Source organism: Molothrus ater, chromosome 1 (genome assembly GCF_012460135.2).
Source record: "Molothrus ater isolate BHLD 08-10-18 breed brown headed cowbird chromosome 1, BPBGC_Mater_1.1, whole genome shotgun sequence".
Classification (NCBI taxonomy): Eukaryota; Metazoa; Chordata; class Aves; order Passeriformes; family Icteridae; genus Molothrus; species Molothrus ater.
The window spans coordinates 151166951-151184801 of NC_050478.2; the positions used below are offsets into that span (position 1 = coordinate 151166951).

Below are 17851 nucleotides of genomic sequence, written 5' to 3' on the forward strand. Positions count from 1 at the left end.
CATCTGCCAGGGTTGGGCTGTGGGCACTGCACCAGGCAGGGCTTCACAGGGGAGGTTTGGAGCTCTGGGTGCTCAGGGAGCTTCTCCCAAGGCAGGAGGACGGCGTGGGAGCATCACAAAGGGGCTTGTTTGAAAATGGTAACGAGTGGGTGCTGGAGGCTGGGTTTCATGGGCTGGTGGGGTGGGAGTCAGAATCAGTGCTAAATGAGATTATCTTCCTTTTCAAAGCACTTCAGGCACTGAGCAGGGTGTGTTCAAAGAGTCAGGCGAACTGTTGAGTGTTGCTTGTCTTTATTCTATTATTCTGCACCCATCTCCATTGTACTTTGGCCTGGAAAAGCAATTCTTTAGGTAAATTTGACAATCTGCTTCACCTCTGCGCCCTTTATGCCCTGCAGAAAGGCTGAGGTTGCCCTTAAATTGTCATGCAGTAGGAAATGGGTAAGTCATTATTATTTTGTTCATTTAAGTCCAAATTGAAGCAGTTTATGAAAGGTTTGTGCCCTTCATACTTTTGCAGTCAAGTAATAGCTGGGTAGATAAACCTGCTGGCAAGATTTTGGTAATCTTTAAGACAAAAATGGGCAATATGTGTGGAAAAGTAATGTCAGAGTTGTAATTGGGAATATTTGAGCTCAAAATGTCCCTCTAAATGTGAGGGGTGTCTAATGAAGAAACTGATATTGTGCTGGGTGTGATTACAGCCAGCCAAAACTCGGCTGCAGCTCCATTGCTGGCTGCCTACCTGCCCTGCTCACCACAAGAACATACAGAATGTATTCAATAAATCCATGAAAGCAAAATGACTCCCTCTTTTCCCACAAGTGAGACAATGCTTTCATTTTCCATGAAGAATGGTTCTTTTTCCTCTTTTTAAACATGGCAATCATGCCAGCATCTCCCCAGGTGGGGAATATCCGACCGCTGGGGCCACTTTTGATTTTGTTTATATCAGCTCAGCACAGCTGTAAATCCAGGGGCTGTTACAGCTTTGCTTTCCAATCACTCAGCTGTGAATGAGTTGGGGGTTGGAAGCTGATTCCTCGAGGGCTGCCTGGAGATCTCTGCTCCACATAGAGGGAATTTGCACCAGTGATTCCCCAGTGACCAGCTGGGGATGGAAACATGCTGGATCCCAGGGGCTACTCAGATTGCAGTGGGAATAAAGCTGTCATTATCCTCATAACAGCAGAATCACCCAAATGGCTGAAATCCCTTCATCTTCTTTTCTTAGCCTAGAAGACCCTGAAAGCCTCTGAGTACTGGCAATAAACTGGGGGTGTTTTACTCCAAGGTTGTTGGTTCAGCCTTAGTTTTGTGGGTCAGGAGCCTCTGTCAGGGCAGGGATCTTCAGTGATGGAATAGTGAGAGATGGGAGCATCTGCAAGTCATAATTAAGGTTTGTTCAGCCTGGAGAAGAGGAGACTGAGGGGAGACCTCATTGGGGTCTGCAGATTCCTCATGAGGGGAAGCAGAGGAGCTGCACCAATTTCTTCTCTCTGTGACAGTCGTAGGACCTGAGGGAGTGGCTGGAGCTGTGTCAGGGGAGGGTTAGGCTGGATATCAGGAGAAGATTCTTCATCCAGGGGGTTGTTGGCCACTGGAAGAGGTTCCCCAGGGAATGGTCATGGTCTCGAGACTGACAGAGCTCAAGGAGTGTTTGGACAACATTCTCAGGCACAGGATGGGAGTGTTGGGGTGTCCTGTGCAGGGCCAGGAGTTGGACTCGATGATCCCACTGGGTCCCTTCCAAATCAGGATATTCTATGATTCTCTGAATTAAAGGGTCTTGGATAAAGGCAGGTTTTAAGAGATGCTTCAATCTTTGCCCAAATGTTCATTCCTTGTGCTTTGGAGGAAGGTTTTTCTTATGGACTGCTCTTCAGCAGTCAGAGGGAAAGGGAAAGTGGGTATTTGCTCTCTGTGATGGTCGGCAGGTGGGATCTGAATATTTGGGGCAGGAGCCATCCTGCAGACACCAAGACCTCAGGTGTTCCCCACTCCTCAGGCGGGTCTCTCCAGAGGGCAGGATGCAGGGGAATGGGGAAGGAACATTTTGCCCATGCTGTGGGGAGAGCTGCTGCTCTGGCATCACTCCTCAGCACGCCACTGATAGTGTAAAACAAACAGCGGGCTGGTTTGGAGTAATTTGGTGAAACGCTGTCGCCTGGCATGGAACCAAAATACTGCTTAAATCAGGATAAACACAGTCTGGATTCTACTCTCATTTTCCCTTCCCAGTCTGCTATGGACTTATTTTATTTTAGCTATGTGTAAATCTTAGCACATTTCCCTGCAAGGTGCTCAGCTGGGAAGCTGCAAGGGATAAGGGCAACAAGCTTCCAAGTTAGTTACGGAATTTGAATTGGTTGTTCTCTATGTAGCACAAGGAAAGGGCAATTCTAAGCAGGAGGGTGCAGGAAAGAAGACTCATTTTTAAAGTAGTTACAGAGCATATGTCCCTATGGTAAAATAATGCCAGTAATGGTAATAGTGGTAGTAGTAACAATGATTATTGTGATAATGATAATAATTGTAAGTTCCATGGCAGAGGCATGGAGAACAGGAGCAGCTCTAACAGCTCCTGTAATTGTCCCTAATTTTTAATTTTTATAATGCTCCTTGGATGTGTCTTAGCTTGTGGCAACCAGCAGTGTTCAGGACATTGAATCATAGAAGTGTTCAGGTTAGAAAAGATCTCCAACATCATCAAGTCCAACCTTCAACTGAATCCCACCACGCCCCCTAAACATATCTCAGAGTGCCACATCTACTCCTGTTTTTTTTTAACATTTCCAGGGACGGTTACTTCAGCACTTCCCTGGGTACCTGTCCCAATGCTTAACCACCCTTTCAACAGAGACGTTTTTCCTAATATCCAAACTGAACCTCTCCTGGTGCATTTTGAGAGCATTTCCCCTTGTCTTACCATTATCTGCCTGGGAGAAGCAGCCGACCCTCACCTCAGCACAACCTCATTTCAAGGAGTTTTAAAGAATTAATGTTACATTGAGCAGTGTGGACAAATCCCCTCTGCTTTGAATATTTGTATGAATACCTGCATTGTACCACTTCATCTCAGGGCAGTGGAGTGGATCCGGGAGCATTTGATTTTCCAGGACTGACACGGGGAGATTGAGGTTTGCTGTTTCCCGCAGTGCCTGTGTCAGTGCTGCTGCACAACACGATTAAAGTTCACTTCTGCCCCTGTTTTCTCAGAAGCAAAAAGCTGCTGCCCATGGAGGAATTGGCCATTTTGATTATTGCCAGCTTAATTGTGGAAAATGGTTTTATTTTCACTTCTCTATGCTTTAAAGGGAAAGGCTGGAACAGACCGATTTTTCCATGTGCATGGAAAAGTTTTAAAATCCAGACATGCCATCTGACCAGCTCACAAACAGTTTAGCCAAAAGCTCTCTCCTGTCTCTCCTCCATCCTTCCCAAAGGTCTTGCACAGCAGAGAATAAAGTGCTGGTGCTTGACTGCTGTGACACAGCCCTAGGAACCCCCCCCAGGCATTTGCACACAGCAGGGATCTAAGCTGAATTAAGCTTTGGAAGAGAGATGGAGGGGCAGTATTATTCCCTTCCACGTCCAGGGGGATCAAAATAGGCCCCCGAGAAGATAAAGCCAGTGTTTGCCACCTAACTCAGATCAGCTGAGAGGCCTTTGAAAAGATTGGCTTAAGTGATGGAGCTGTGAGTCCACAGCTGACCTGTGGGTGAGCTGGGAGTCGACCCGGCTCTCCGCCTTGGGGTCCCCAGCTCCTCACTCTGCTTCCCAAGCCACAGCTGGCAGAGGGATGCAGGGTGACTCAAGGATCTTCACCAGAGCTCCATAAAACCAGGATTTCAGTAGCTTGGCTGAGCGAGGTGCAGTCGGAAAGGGACAAATAAAGCAAATAAAACTTTGTTTTAAAGAATGGTGGTGAAAGCATTTGGGAGCAGCTGTCTGGGCGGGAGGAGAGAGCTCTTCAGCATTAATATGGACCTGATCCTTCCATCCTTGACATCAGGACTGGACATTGAGGCTCTGGGGGAGCAGCCTGGGAGTTCCAGCCTGGCAGTGAGCATTGCTGACTGGCAGGTACATAATGCCCACTGTTAACTCCTGTAATCCCCTGCCAGCCTGGAGGAAATTATCCTGACAATTCCCATTAAGGAGAGGCTGAGTGACCCCCTCCTCTGCCCTGAAAACTTCTTCAAAGCTGTTTACTAAAAGCAAATTGTCACGTTGCATCTTGTGAGAGGACTCAATATCCACTGAAGAGTTAGTGATTGTTAATAAATAGTAGCGTGTTAAGACATCTCTCCGGGTGATTTTTGTGTGCTGTAATTACACAGAATTGCCTCTTAGACTGGCCAAATAACATAAAAGGAGCCCTGAGCTCCACAAATGTGTTCCTGATAATGGGTGACTATTATCTTTGACATGGGAAGTCTGTGGTTTTGATAGGGGAGAAGCAAAACAAGGTGGAAATCCTCTGGACCTGGCTCACAATGGCAGGGGCTGAGCTGGGAAGGTGTCACATCTGCCAGAAAGAAGGTGTGAAAAGATGATTTATTAATGATGCCTCTAAGTGACCTTCATGCAGGGACCTCAAAGCCCTTCTCAAAGGTTAAATGATGGAGAAGAGAAGGCTCTGGGGAGACCTTGTTTTGATTTTTCAATATGTGAAGTGTTAGTAGAAAGGTGGAGAAAGACTTTTTTACAGGTTTAATTCAGGATAGGGTTAATTTTAGTAGCCAGCGTGGGACTGTATTTTGGGTTGTTGGGCACTGCCATTGCTGCCATGGAATGAGAGGATGAGGGGGAATTGCTTAAACTGAAAGAGGGTGGAATTATATTAAATATTGGAAAGAAACATTTTCCTGTAAGGGTGATGAAACCCTGGCACATGCTGTACAGGAATTCTGTGGCTGCCCCATCCCTGGAAGTGTTCAAGGCCAGACTGGATGGGGCTTGGAACAACCTGAGGTAGTGGAAAGTGTCCCTGTCCATGCAGGGGGTTGGAATTAGATGATTTCAAAGGTGCCTTCCAACCCAAACTATTCTGTGATTCTGTGGAAAAAAAGGAATTTCTTGGTCCTTTCTCACTGCTCGTCTGCTTTGGGTTGAGTGAACCCTGTAGACCTCTGACAAGGCTGACCCACCAAAAAATCTCCTCTCGCCCCTGGCCCAATCCTGACATCCACCACGAATGAGAGCTTGTGTCCTGCTCTCCCTCTCTCCCTGTCTTGCAGTCACTGCAGGAAATTGCTGGTCCAGGGAGAGAAAAACTGAGCCTTCCCTTGAGCAGGCCCAGGGTACATGGGGCTGGAAATTTCCCATCCCAACAAAGTATAGATGTGATATCCACAGGGCCTGGGCCTGGATGAGAAATCCTGAATCTGACCAAATTGGGCATTAAAAAAGTCAGTGTTTTTTTGGCAGCTGACAAGAGCACATTCACCTCTTGGTCATTCAACCCTCCTGAGTTGTTTTCTCCAGCACTGACACACACCTTTTGTTCTGGAAGCTGTTTGCTTCTGTAAGCCCTGCTAAAAGCATTATATTCCAGCAATTTTGACACCTCTCTCCCTGCTTTGACAAGAGCTGTCCAACCAGCAGTGAAATCAATACAGCGTGGCTTAAAAAAAAATTCACAGGAGTCATAAAAAGCCTTTGGGCCAGTGGCACAGCAAAACCATTCCTGTGCAATTCTTGGGATAAATCCCACCCAGCTGGTCCAGGTCTGTGTCAGGAGAGTGGAATGAGCCTGTTTGCTTTGAGCCTGTGACCTGTGAGGGGACAGAGAGGGACTTGCTCAGTCTTGCAAAGATGTAAAGGGCGCTCTGGTCACAGCCTGTGGGACAGTTACAGAAATTATAAAACCAAATTCCTCTGGCTTGTGTCTGGTGGTTTAACAAGGGGGAAAAGACAAACTGTAGCTCGGGAGGCACGTGGAATAATTTAGGTTAGAAAAAATCTCCAAGACAGTCCAAGTGTTAACCTGGTAATGCCACGTTCACAGCTAAACCACATCTCTAAGTGCAATATTCAGATATTTCCTTAACACTTCCTGGGATGCAGGTTCCACCACGTCCCTGAGCAGCCTATTCCAATGCTTGTCAGTGAAAAAAGTGTTTCCTGATGGCCAATCTAAACCTCCCCTTATGCCACCTCAGAAAAAGCCCCGTCACCCATAGAGAGTTGTGGCTCTGGAATGGGCACCTGCGAGATGGGAGCTCTCCATCTTGGAGAATTCCCAAATCCAGACAAAGCCATCACCAGCCTCACCTGATGTTAGTGCTGGTCTTGCTCCAAGCAGCAAATTGGGTTGTAAAGCTGGAGATGTCCCTTGCAACCAGAGCTCCTGCAATTCTCTGACTTCATGAATCTTTAATTTCAAATGTGCGGGAAGTCAGGCTCAAGGCAACTATTATGAATAGCAAACACGTTTCTAAAACCAAACAAATCCCAACCCCCCCCCCAAATTCCAAACTCGTGTGCCTGTGTTTAATTTCAGAGCAGAATAAATGGTTTAATTTTTCAGTTATTTTATTGGTGTGATGTTGTGCCTATACTTTGTCAAGCCTTTCTTGGAATAAAAGATGGAAAAAGCAGAAAGAACAGCTTGGTTGTAAGGTCTGGGGCAAACTGCACAGCATTAAGAAATACTTTGTTCTAATTGGAGCCTGTTTGACCCTGGAGCCAGAGCAGGGTAATGGAAAAAGCACAACTCAAATGGAGCTGCTTTTCACAGCGTTCTGCAGAAAGCCAGAGAAGGAAAGGGGAGAAATGCAGAGAATTTGAAAGGAGGAGAGCTGGAAAAATGCATTAAGAGCAAGAAGAAAAGGCAGAATATGCCGTGGGAAATAGCCAAAGGAAAGGAGACAGAGAAGACAAAGGAGAGAAAAAATTAGGGAGAAAGGAAGAGGAGGAAAAAGAAGGAAGCAAGGTGAAATTGTAAAGGGAAGGAGGAGTGTCCTTCTGTCCTGCCAGGCCGAGCGATGAGGTGGCAGGACAGCCATGAGTGGCCCCAGGCAGCAGCGCTCGTTATTTCCATCCTGGCTGATGTCATTGATTGCCTCCCTCCTCCCCTGGCATGCCTGGTGACAGAATCGCAGCCCTTGCGACTCAGAACGACCTGCTCTGTTCCCAGCTGGCCCAGGGAAAAGTTTCGTTTCCAGCTCCAAACAGGAACAGCTTTTTCTGTGTTTCAGGGGGTTTTTGGATGGCCCCTCTCAGCAGTTCCTCTCCAGTCCAGGCAGGTAGGGATCCTGTTCCTGGCCTGTCTTCTGCAAACAACTGGGTGGTTTTTTTTCCTCAGCTCTGAAGCTGCGAAAATCCCATAGGACTGTTCCTTCTCTTACTTTCACATTTTTCTGTTGATAGCATCTTTATTTTTTAAACTAACCTTGATTTTTCCATTTTTCCTTCTTTAAGGAAATTTCCCTTGCAAGGCTCCGATCCTGCAGCATCTGACCACCTTCTGTCAGGGGGTTTAATTAGTCAGAAAAAAACCAAACAAATTATGATTTTTTTGCTGAACAAAAAAAGAATAAAGATAAAGAAGGTGGGGAGGACAAAGAAACCTTAATAATGAAGGAAGAAAGCAGAATCCTAAGATATTGGGGTCTAAGTCTTTAGGACTTGCTTAACATAACAGTAAATGGCCTCAAGTTGCACCAGGGGAGGTTTAGATTGGATATTAGGAAAAATTTCTTCATGGAAAAAGTGGTAAAGAATTGAAACAAGGAAATAGCAGAGTTACCATCCCTGGAAGTGATCAAAAAATGTGGATGTGGCACCTGAGGGAGGACATGGATTAGTGGTGAATGTGGTGGTGGTGTTGGGTTGATGGTTGGACTTGCTGATCTTAAAGGTCTTTTCCGACCTTAATTATTTGAATATTCCCAAAGAAGCAAGCTCCTCTTCTTCCTGCAGCCAGTGATTTTTGTGGTTATCCTCCTTCCTGATGCTAACAAAAATCCTATCAGGGCTGGATCAATCCTTCCTTTCCTGTGGAGTGAATGGATGAGCTTCATGGCATCTCGTCAGCAAAAGCCTTTCTTCTAGACATGGGGCTTGTGATATTTTGTAGGACAAAGAAGGAGGTACAGATCAGAGTATTTCCTGTGGGATGGGCTGCAGATGGAGATCAGTTATTACCCTAAAGCCTGGCTTAAGCTTCACCAGTCATCGTTTGTGTAATGCCTTGTGTAGGAGCAAACATCTGAGCTAGGAATGATCCATTACATGTGGAAGATCCTTAATTAGCTTCAGGATCTAGGAGAGGGTTATGGATGATGTGGGACAGTGGATGGGGAAGGCAGTGAGAGAACTTGAGGTCTTTTGAGGTGGAGGGATCTCAGGGAGGATGTGGAAGGGAGGGCGGCTGGGGTTGCAGTGTTGGGATTTAGGGATGCGGCCTGCTCATCTCTCAAAAACCAAACTCCATTCCCTTGATGGTTTAGGAATGAGTTACATGTCGAGCTTTCTTTGCTTTAATGGAGCTCCTCCCCCACTTTTATCCAGTTACCCATGAAAAGTCAGTGAAATGAGACCTACTTAAATCAAATGTCACAATCGATGCTCATCCCAGGCCACCGTTTGTGCGATGTGAACTCAGATTGCCGTGAGGGGGGAGCAGGGAGAGGGAAAGGCTTGGGAAAGAGCTTGAAGGGAGCGAGCAAGGAGCCATCCATGGCTGAGTGTCTTGTGTTCCGCAGTGCTTTTATCACAGCCTTGCACCTCTGCCCTGGGACAGGGCTGTTGCCCACCAGGATTCTGCAGGAGGGACAAACAAAGCTGTGACTTCCTACAGGGCATTGTACCCATCTCTGCCAGACCCTACCTGACTAAATCAGAGTCCTTTCCACATTTCAATTTATAAGGAGCAAAATATGCGATATCAGCACTCACTCTGCCTGGATGATGTCCAAATTCAATTTGGTTTGATGGAAGACAAAATCAAAGCGTTGATATTTTCATTGAAATTTATGTTTACCTCGTTCCCAAAAACATGCTTCTAACCTTGCGTGAAGATTTGGCAGGAGTAAATTCTCAGGGTGGGAGCATAGTCAGATGTAAAAAATCACAGTGATCCAAGTGTCTGTAAAGGCTTAGGGAAAGAATCCACAGAGGGTCTGAAACATCTCTTTCTTGGGAACCTCACAGCTGAGGGAGATGCAGAAGGAATTGGTGGAGCTCAGGTTTCTTGTCTGTAGCTGGTCTGCACGCAGTGAAGACCCCTCAGACCACCCATTCTCCTTTTGGTGCCATCTGGGTACTCAAGGCATTGACAGTGTGAGACATCCCACCCTTAAGGGGAAGGAAGCACCCCAAATTTTTGATCAAAATGAATGGCAGAAGTCAGAGGGATCCCAAGTTTTGTAAGTGAATTGCAGATGGAAATTGTTACATTACTCCCTGATCTAGTGCCAGCACACAGCAGTGGGTTTTGGATAAAGGGGTGGAGTGAAAGGGAAAAAGGAGATGGATTAAAGAGGGAGAGAGAGAAACAAAAGAGAAACAAGGAAAGGGAAAAAGAGAAATCACCAGTGCTGGCTCCAGTATTGATCCAGCTGATGGGGTGTCCAGGGTCCTTGGGGTGCCCATGAGCCCAGGGAATACCTTTATATAGATCAGTTTTCTCTGCTTTGGAGATAAGTCTCTCTATTTCCATGCAAATCAGTTGTCTGTTCTTCTAGACCTTTCTGGAAGTGGGTTGGAGCCTTCAGGGATCTTGGGTGGTCTTGATCCATCCTGTAGTCCATGCCCAATTCTCAACCTTATTCCTGTGCCTGCACTGTGCTGAGTTGTGCTAATCTCCAGGTGCCAGAGCAAGGATTTTCCTCCCAGAAAAGTGCTGCCCTACCTGTGCATGGCCCCTTTTCTAGCCATACCTTGTTCTTCCTCACAGTGTGTTATTACCAGCAATTCTTGGTTGGCTCCATGATCATTCATGTTTGAGACATTCACATTAATCCCCTTATTTTTAGTCTTCTACAGTGTGTCACTAAATTTTGGAAGTTCTTGTTCCATCCTTCCAGACAGCTGCTGAGGGCTTCCTTGCAGTGGCGTGGTGAAAGTTTTGTTCCTCATTAATTCCCCTCAGCTGTGAGACGTGTCCATGTTCAAAATAGGCAAATAAGGAGGGTTTTCCCAAGCCTCAAAAATTCAGGGACAATTCAGCTCTGACTTCTGTGTATCAGGGTTGTTCATCTCTTTTTGTGGAGTAACCCTGTAGGCGCTGTGGGCCTTGAGGAAGTGGACACAGGTTTGGTTTGGCCATGTGCTGAGCTGGCCAGGCTCCGTTTAAACCCAGCACTGAGCCCTGCCTGATGTACTGAGCCTGAAGGCTCAGTAGCCTGGAACAGAGCTGCTGTAGCCTCAGCTCCATGGCACCCCTCTGACTGGAGGTTCAGCCTCATGCCTGCCAAAAAAACGGTGTAGTCAAGTCCTTAGAGGACTGCCTGTTTCATTCCCAAATTCATGCATAATTTACTTTTCTTTTTTTATTTTATCTCCTGTGCTAAGCCCTTGCTGTGTCAGAAGCCATCCCATCTCCATGAGTGAAGTGCGAGGTGCTGGTGCTGTGCCAACCTAATGACAAACCTCGACTGGGCTCCCTGTCCTCTGCAAACGGTGTGACCCCAAACAGAGGGTTCTTGAGTGTCTGTTCTGCGTGGGGCCCTTGCCTCTCTCTGCCTTCCTGCCAGCAGAGATCACTGATGTGGAAATAAGAAACGTGCCAGGGGGGGAAAAAAAAATGCCTGCAGCAGAGAAAGCCAAGTGGGATTGAGCTCCTGGCTCCGAGCTGAGGACAGGGCGAGTTCAGTGATATCAGTGTGGCAGATGTTGGGTAGTTACAGTCACAGGATGCAGAGAGCTCCATTAGAGAGGTTAGAGCGTGTGTTTGCTCTTTATATTGCAAGAGCTGATGTTCTTTTGTATTCGGTCAGAAAAAAGAGCCATTCCACACCAGGTTTTCCAGCCTGTGTGATCCCCTTCTATGAAAAAATGCCTTGTGCAGTGGTGTAAGAGCAGTGAATTGATGGATGGTGGATCCCTGGAGAGGATACACATCTTGCTTTTTCTTCCCTTGCTTCATTTCATCCTTTTCCAGATAAATGTTTGTGGTTGGTGGAAAATTTTCACCTTCTTTTCATCCTCCACCCTTCATCACCACTGTCCCAGAAGAGCTCATTTGTAATTGTTCTGTTATTGCTTCATTAATTATCTTCCCACTTTCACACTGGATATGAAGAGCCTGATCCTCCTCTCATAACACCTTTCACATGCCTGCCTTCCATGCATATCAGAATTGTTGCTCAGGCTTGACACTGGTTTGTGAGAGCAGAATCAGGTCCAAAAAAAAAAAAAAAAGGCTGGGTCAAGGAGAAACAGATCCTGGTCTCCTTCCCTGTTTGTGATGTGAAGGTCAGCTGAGTGGACACACCAACAAACAGGAAAGTTCTTGACATAGAATTTTTGTGGTAGAACTGGCTGAACTTACTTTTTAATGTCTCACTTTCTCTCTTTCAGAACATGGAAAAGGTGCTGGTCCCTTCTGTCACGTTAATTGTAGGCTGTGGAGTATCCTCGCTGACACTTTTGCTGTTGATTATCATTTATGTCTCTGTTTGGAGGTATGGCTTTCATTCTCTTCTCTTCTTTTTGGGGAAAGTAATTGTCTTTTGACCTACACGGATCCTGGAATGTTTGCTCTGTGGTTTTGGGTGCCTGGTGCTTGAGGAGGAACTGTTTGGGAATGAGTGGGCCCTGCAGAAAGTCATCCTGGTGGCTTAGCTGGCATTATTCTCTCCTTTCAGTGCCAGAGAAATTAGCAGAGTGAAATTAGTGCCATGCCCTCATGTAGGGACATTGTTCCATTTCCAAAAAGCCTCGTGCTGGTTTCGATGCCTTTGTGTACCCCAGGAAACCTTGTCAGAGGCGAGGTGGACACACACGGCCTCTTGGCAGGCAGATGCTGCTGCAAGGGAATTCTGTGGGAGCATCCAAACCTCTGTGACCTGCCATGAAAACATCTGGCCTGAAGATCTGGCAGGACTTTTAAGGAGCCTAAGGATGTTAAACCTTAAATCATCTAAATAACTCCTCAACCTTTTAGCTACTTTTTGCCTTCAGCTTCAGGTGCATATGGGATCCCTCAGTACATCCCATTGCTGACAGCTCCTGTACACAGGTCGGGTGGAACCTAAAATTGTGTCATTTATGGAGGCTGAAGGGATTTTGAAGCAAAGCTTTAATGAGCAATTGGCCCATGCCCCTGTTAGATACATTCTGGTGACTCTAAGCTGGAGGACCCGAGTTGTGCAAGGGATTTTCTCCCTGTATTGCCTTGAACAAGGTCTGAGTTTATCCTCTGAGATCCATGTCTCTCCTAAATCCATGGCAAACACATGGCTCGAGGCCAAGCAAAGACAAATCAGAACCAGGTGAATATCTGTGAAATCCAAATGGAGTGGCTGCAGGGAGTACAGTTGGGTGATCCTTTTGGGAGAAGGGATCAGTGTGAGGCTCTTATTTTGTGCAGTGCTTCTTCTCAGCAGGAAGGAAAGGGTAAATTCCATTTAGAGATTGAACTAACTTTTTTCTGCACTTTGATAGAGGAAGAAAACAAGAGAGTAAAAACTGAGCAAAAATGCTTTTTTTTTTTTTTTTTTTGTTGATACTGTGACAGTACATAGTGGCTGGTTAATTTTGGCAGCTGAAGACTGATCATGATAACATTTATCTAGAACTCAGGTTTTTCCGTGCCTGGGGTATCATTGGATGTGCTCAAGTCCTTGTCCTCTCCTGCTTTTCCTCAGGCTGGGCGGCACTGAGCAGCGCCGGTAGGTGACTTACTGGGGTCACTGGTGTCAGGATCAAGTGGAAAGTTAGGATAGAAGATTAAAGAGCAAGCGTTCGAGCCTCACCCTCTCTTTCCTATCAGAAACAGGGTCAGGATCTGAAGCCCAAGCTCAGACATGAGGCTAAATCCGTTTGGAGCATGCCAGAGCCATTTGGAATAACTTGATGTATTTTTTTCCAGGACTGTGCTCCCCTCCCTACCCTTCCAATATTTACTGTTATTGAGGACAGTAAATTGCCTGACCTGTTTCAAATATGTTCTGTTTAATTTCTCATTCCACTCTTTGCCTTATGCCTATGGCCAAAACGATCAGCAGGAATGGGAGGACACGTTTAAGGGAGGCTTGAATGGGTATTTCTGAGCTAGCCAAGGATGGACATGCATTTCCAAGTGATCCTGAGACCAGCTATATCTTGATTGAAGGGCTCTCTATCCTGAGTCTCTCTGTGTAAATATTTGTAAAGCATGAATGAATGATCTCTAGAATTTCTCTTTGGTGCGCTGAGTTTGTTCCATTTCTTCTCTGTAGATCATGTTTTCATGTTTTCCAAACTTCACAGCATTCCCGTGGCTGAGCCCTGAGCGCTCTGTGTGTCCTTTTTATTTTAGGCATAGCTGCTGGACGTGAATGTGCTTTCCTATTAATGGCCTCAGGAACTTTGTATTCAACATTATCTCCTGGCTCCCACTTTGTTTTGCCCTAAATGTTGTATATTCTGATAGACAGCAGCTGGAGGAGTGCTTAGAAATGGAATCAGCAGTATTATTGTCTCCAAAACACAGGAGCAGCATCAAAGTGGTTCTTTTCCACCGTGCTGGAGAGAAACTCCTCATGTCCTGGCTGCCTGATCTTGTGTGGAGAGCACTCACCAGAGCTCAGCTGTTTTGTGGAGCTTTGGCCGGAAAATTTCCCATTCAGAACTCTGGACAAAGGCATTTGGAGCATGCATCCATAGACCCAGCTTGAGTATGAAACACTTCTGATGAATAAGCTCGCTCAGGCTGACAATCTGGAAGCTTTCCCAGAATTTTGCCCAGCAAGGGTTTGTTTGTGTAAATGGGAACCAGAAAAGAAGGAAGGGAGAGAAAGAGGGAGAGGAACACGGCGAAGAAAAGAGGGGCGAGAGTAACAGGGAGGTGATCCCAGCTACATATCAGGGAGGAAATTAATTTCCCCTTCACTCCCCATTCAAAACCCCCAAATAAAGGCTGCTCCTTGGTGGCACCTACTCAGCCACTGGCATGAATGGCACGAGCTTTTCTGAGGCAAGTGATCACTTCAGACACGGCCAACTTGGCACGGCCCCGTTGGAAACTGGAAGTTGTTTCTGTTCGAGGGCTGTTGGTGGCCTGTTGGTGGCCTCACTCCAGTTCCCAGCAGACAGATGGCTGCAAAAAATCCCTGCTGCAGATGGTGCATCTCTGGTCTTATTAGCAGGCTCGACAGAGGGGTCAGTGACACAGTGGGCCACAGAAGTGGAGTGACCCTGTTCTGTCTCTGCACTGCCTGTCCTGGGTCACAGCTGGAGGCACAATCTGTGTGTGGGCCACATGCTCCTCCACCCGTGCGGGAAAAGAGGGGGAATTGAGAAAAACAATTGAAAACTGGTGTAGAAATGAAAAACTGGGGGGAAAACCCAACCACTCAGGGGTCAGAGCAGGTGAAATGACACCTCTTTTCAAGCAGCTCCTTGACACACTGGCATTTCAGGAGTGCCCCGATGTGTTTTCCATCCCTGAACTCATTGCAGCTCTACAGCCTCTGGAGTCAGTGACCTTTCCATAGCATGGGATCGATCCCTGCTATTGAGCAGCTCATCCACCAGCCCATCAGCATGTGGGGCAGGGCAGAGCTCTGTCCCTGGCAGCAGCTGGGTGAGTGCTGCATCACTGCAAGAGAACAGCCCCGGATTTTCTCACTCCCGAGGATTGATTGAGTGGCTGTCAATGAGTTCTCGAGGGGCTGTTAAGGCTTGCTTTAAACCCAGGAGCTCTGCCTGTGCTGGGGATGCTGAGGCACTCCTGGCCCTGGTGGGAGGTGGCAGGGATGAGTAAGTGGCTGTGTGGAGAGGGATGTGTGTACACACGGTGAGAAAGCAGCGGTGACTCAGTGTTTGTGGAGAGGAGAGGAGTCTAATGGGGCAGAGAAACAGACTGTGGGCTTTTCCCACCTTTTCCATCTGTCTCAGCTGGTGCAGGGCTTCTCACACCATGTGGGGATCCTCACTAGTGACCAGTGACAGGACCTGAGGGAATGGCTGGAGCTGTGTCAGGAGGGTTGGATTGGGTATCAGGAAATATTTCTTAATTCAGAGGGTGGTTTAGCACTGAAACAGGCTCCCCTGGGAATTGTCACAGCACCAAATATGCCAGAGCTCCAGGAGTGTTTGGACACACTCTCAGGCACAGGGTGGGATTGTTGGTGTGTCCTGTGCAGGGCCAGGAGTTGGGTTTGCTGATCCTTGTAGGTCCCTTCCTACTCAGGATATTCTGTGATTGTAGGACACACGCTGGAGCAGAAGTTCCCTAAGTTAGCAGTGAGTTTCCCCCAGTTTTGTGGCTGAGTATAGCATATTTTGATAAATAGACAGAATCCATGTATCAGTAGAGGTGTAGCAAGGCAACACCCTGGAGTAGCTCGGTCTTTGCTGCAGATGTGGTTTTGGGCAAAACCCATCAAGTTCTATGGTTTTTTTCCCCCTCTGATACAAATTCCTGATTTCTTTGACCAGAGGGTCTGGAGGGGAATGCTGATTGCTTTTTGTGGAGCATCCTGTGCTGGAGAAGAGGAAATGGAAGGAAAAAAAAGCAAGCATGGCAGGAGGTCTTCTTAACATTCTGACTGAGCAGAAACTTAACAAGGAGATGTTTGGAATCCAGGTCAGGCTACCAAGGAGGACTCTGGAAGAATTGCCCAGGAATGCGGGATTGAATTAGAATGGTCAGAGCTCAGCTGAGTTTGAAAGTGGTCAGGGATGTGAAAGGCTTTAGGAATGGGTTCTGGAGGTATGTCAGCATCAAAGGTTTTCCCAGGAAATGGTGTTGAGTGGGAAAAATAGCCTAAGTGGATAAGGAGTTTGAGGTGAAGGTGCCCAGTGCCTTTTTGGCATGTTCTGCTGGCGAGGCTTGCTCCCAGACACCCAAATTCCTCCACAGAGGCAGAATCCAGAGGTGAAAATGCTCCCCACTGCCAAGGGAAAGAGAGACAAGGACTGTTTAAGGTATCTGGGTGTTTGCAAATCCATGGGATGCATTGAGGGAGATGTTTGGTGTGACTGTGGAGCCACTCTCTGTCACCTGGGGGGCTTCCTGAAGGCAAATGTTACCCCCACCTTTAGAAAGGGCAAGGAGGAGGATCCAGAGAACAACTGACCAGTCAGCCTACACAGCTCCTGGGATGATGAAAGAGCAAGTAGCTCTAAAGGTTATTTCCAGGCAAAATGATGGACAGGGAAGAGATTGGGAATAGACAGTGAGGGTTTGTGGAGGACAGGTTGTGCCTGGCTGCCCTGTTTTCCTTTTGGGATGGGATGACTGCTTACATGGACAGTGGGGAGAAGCAGCTGGTGTGGATTTTGACATTACCAAGGCCATTTACACAGTCTCCAAATGCATTTTTGTATCCATGATCATGGAATTATGCACTGGATTGGTGGATTTATATCTGGATGATATTCCTGCAGGATTTGAGGGTAGTGGGGAAAGGTTTGAGGCTAATCAACAGCTGGTCAGGGTTGGTAGAGTGGTCAGCATTGTTTAATGTCTTCTTTAACAACCTGGACACTCCTGAGGCCACACCTGGAGAAGCTGCCCAGTGTTGGATCCCCCCAATAGCAGAGATACCAGCACATCCCAGCAAGTCCAGTGGATGCTGAGGGAGCTGGAGAATGCCAGAGGAGGAAAAGGGAACAAACCTGGAGAAGAGGAGGCTGTTAAAAAGCAGTCATGGAGAAGCCAAACAACTTTCAGAGGTAGGCAGGGAAAGGTCTAGAGGCACCAGCTGCAGCAGGAAAAGACCCAGCTGGATATAAAGCAAAATAATCCTTCACCAGGAGAGCAGTTAAGTTAAGCAGTTTAGTGCTGTAATAAGTCAGCCAAGAGAGGTGGTAGCATTCCTGTTCCTGGTGATTTTCAAATCTCAGTCAGATGAGACCCTGAGAAACCTGATCTGACTTTGAAATCAGTCCTTTTTTTGGGCATAGGATTGGACTGGGAACTTGAGAGGTTGTTTTTTTTTTCCCCAACCTAAATTATTCTGATTCTTTTCATTGCCAACCCACATCTTGTTATTTGGAGGTTCAGGGATATGGAGAACAAGATAAATTCTCAGGGTGTGAAGGGAAGCAGGGAAAAAGGAGAGTTGGTTTAAGGGGGCTTAAGGGGGAAGAGGTCTTTAGACAGCTGGATTATCTCCCCTTACATTAAAATGCAGATTAATGGTCAACTCATTTCTTACCTTTTTCTGACCAGTGGAGACTTCAGAAGTTCGTGTTAATAGCAGTGGGGTCATAGTGTTGCTACACAGATTTATCACATCTCCCTCCCACCAGGACAGAGTCCAAATCTCTGTTTCTGCCCCGTAGAAGCTCCTGACTGGAGATTTGAGGTTTTACTTCACACAGTCGAAGCATGAAAAGATTGAGGTCTCCAGTCACAAATGGAGCAGGGTTCAGGTGGTGCCCAGCGCTGTATGGAGCCCAGAGAGATCACAAAATTTGGGCTCAGCTTGGCTGTGGAAGGAACCAGAAGTTCATTTTGCAGCCTGTCAACCCAGTTTCTTGCTGAGGAGGGATCCTACATTTTCCAGCCTGTTCTGGGGCTGGGAGTGTTTCAGGGAGAACTTCCTATAAACCAGATTTCCAACAGATTAAGTAGGAGTTCATGCTACCTTTGCTTTTTTTTCTTTTTCATCCAGGAAAGCATACCTTTACCATACACTGAAGATACAGCTCAAGGGGAAGTTGAAAAATCAAAACTTACAGCCTT

General features: G+C 46.8%; 1 protein-coding gene across 13 annotated transcripts in view; it reads left to right on the top strand.

Moving 5' to 3' along the window:
• ADGRB1 (adhesion G protein-coupled receptor B1) overlaps nucleotides 1-17851 on the top strand; it is a 288288-nt gene that overhangs the window by 209313 nt on the left and 61124 nt on the right. For 7 of the 13 annotated variants that reach the window (XM_054514932.1, XM_036404287.2, XM_054514950.1 and 4 more), the window contains 2 exons: nucleotides 11533-11636; nucleotides 12750-12845. In XM_054514932.1, the coding sequence (XP_054370907.1) occupies nucleotides 11533-11636; nucleotides 12750-12845 (200 nt within the window). The remainder of the gene's footprint in view (nucleotides 1-11532; nucleotides 11637-12749; nucleotides 12846-17851) is intronic. The other 6 variants (XM_054514944.1, XM_054514945.1, XM_054514954.1 and 3 more) reach the window with 2 other exon arrangements.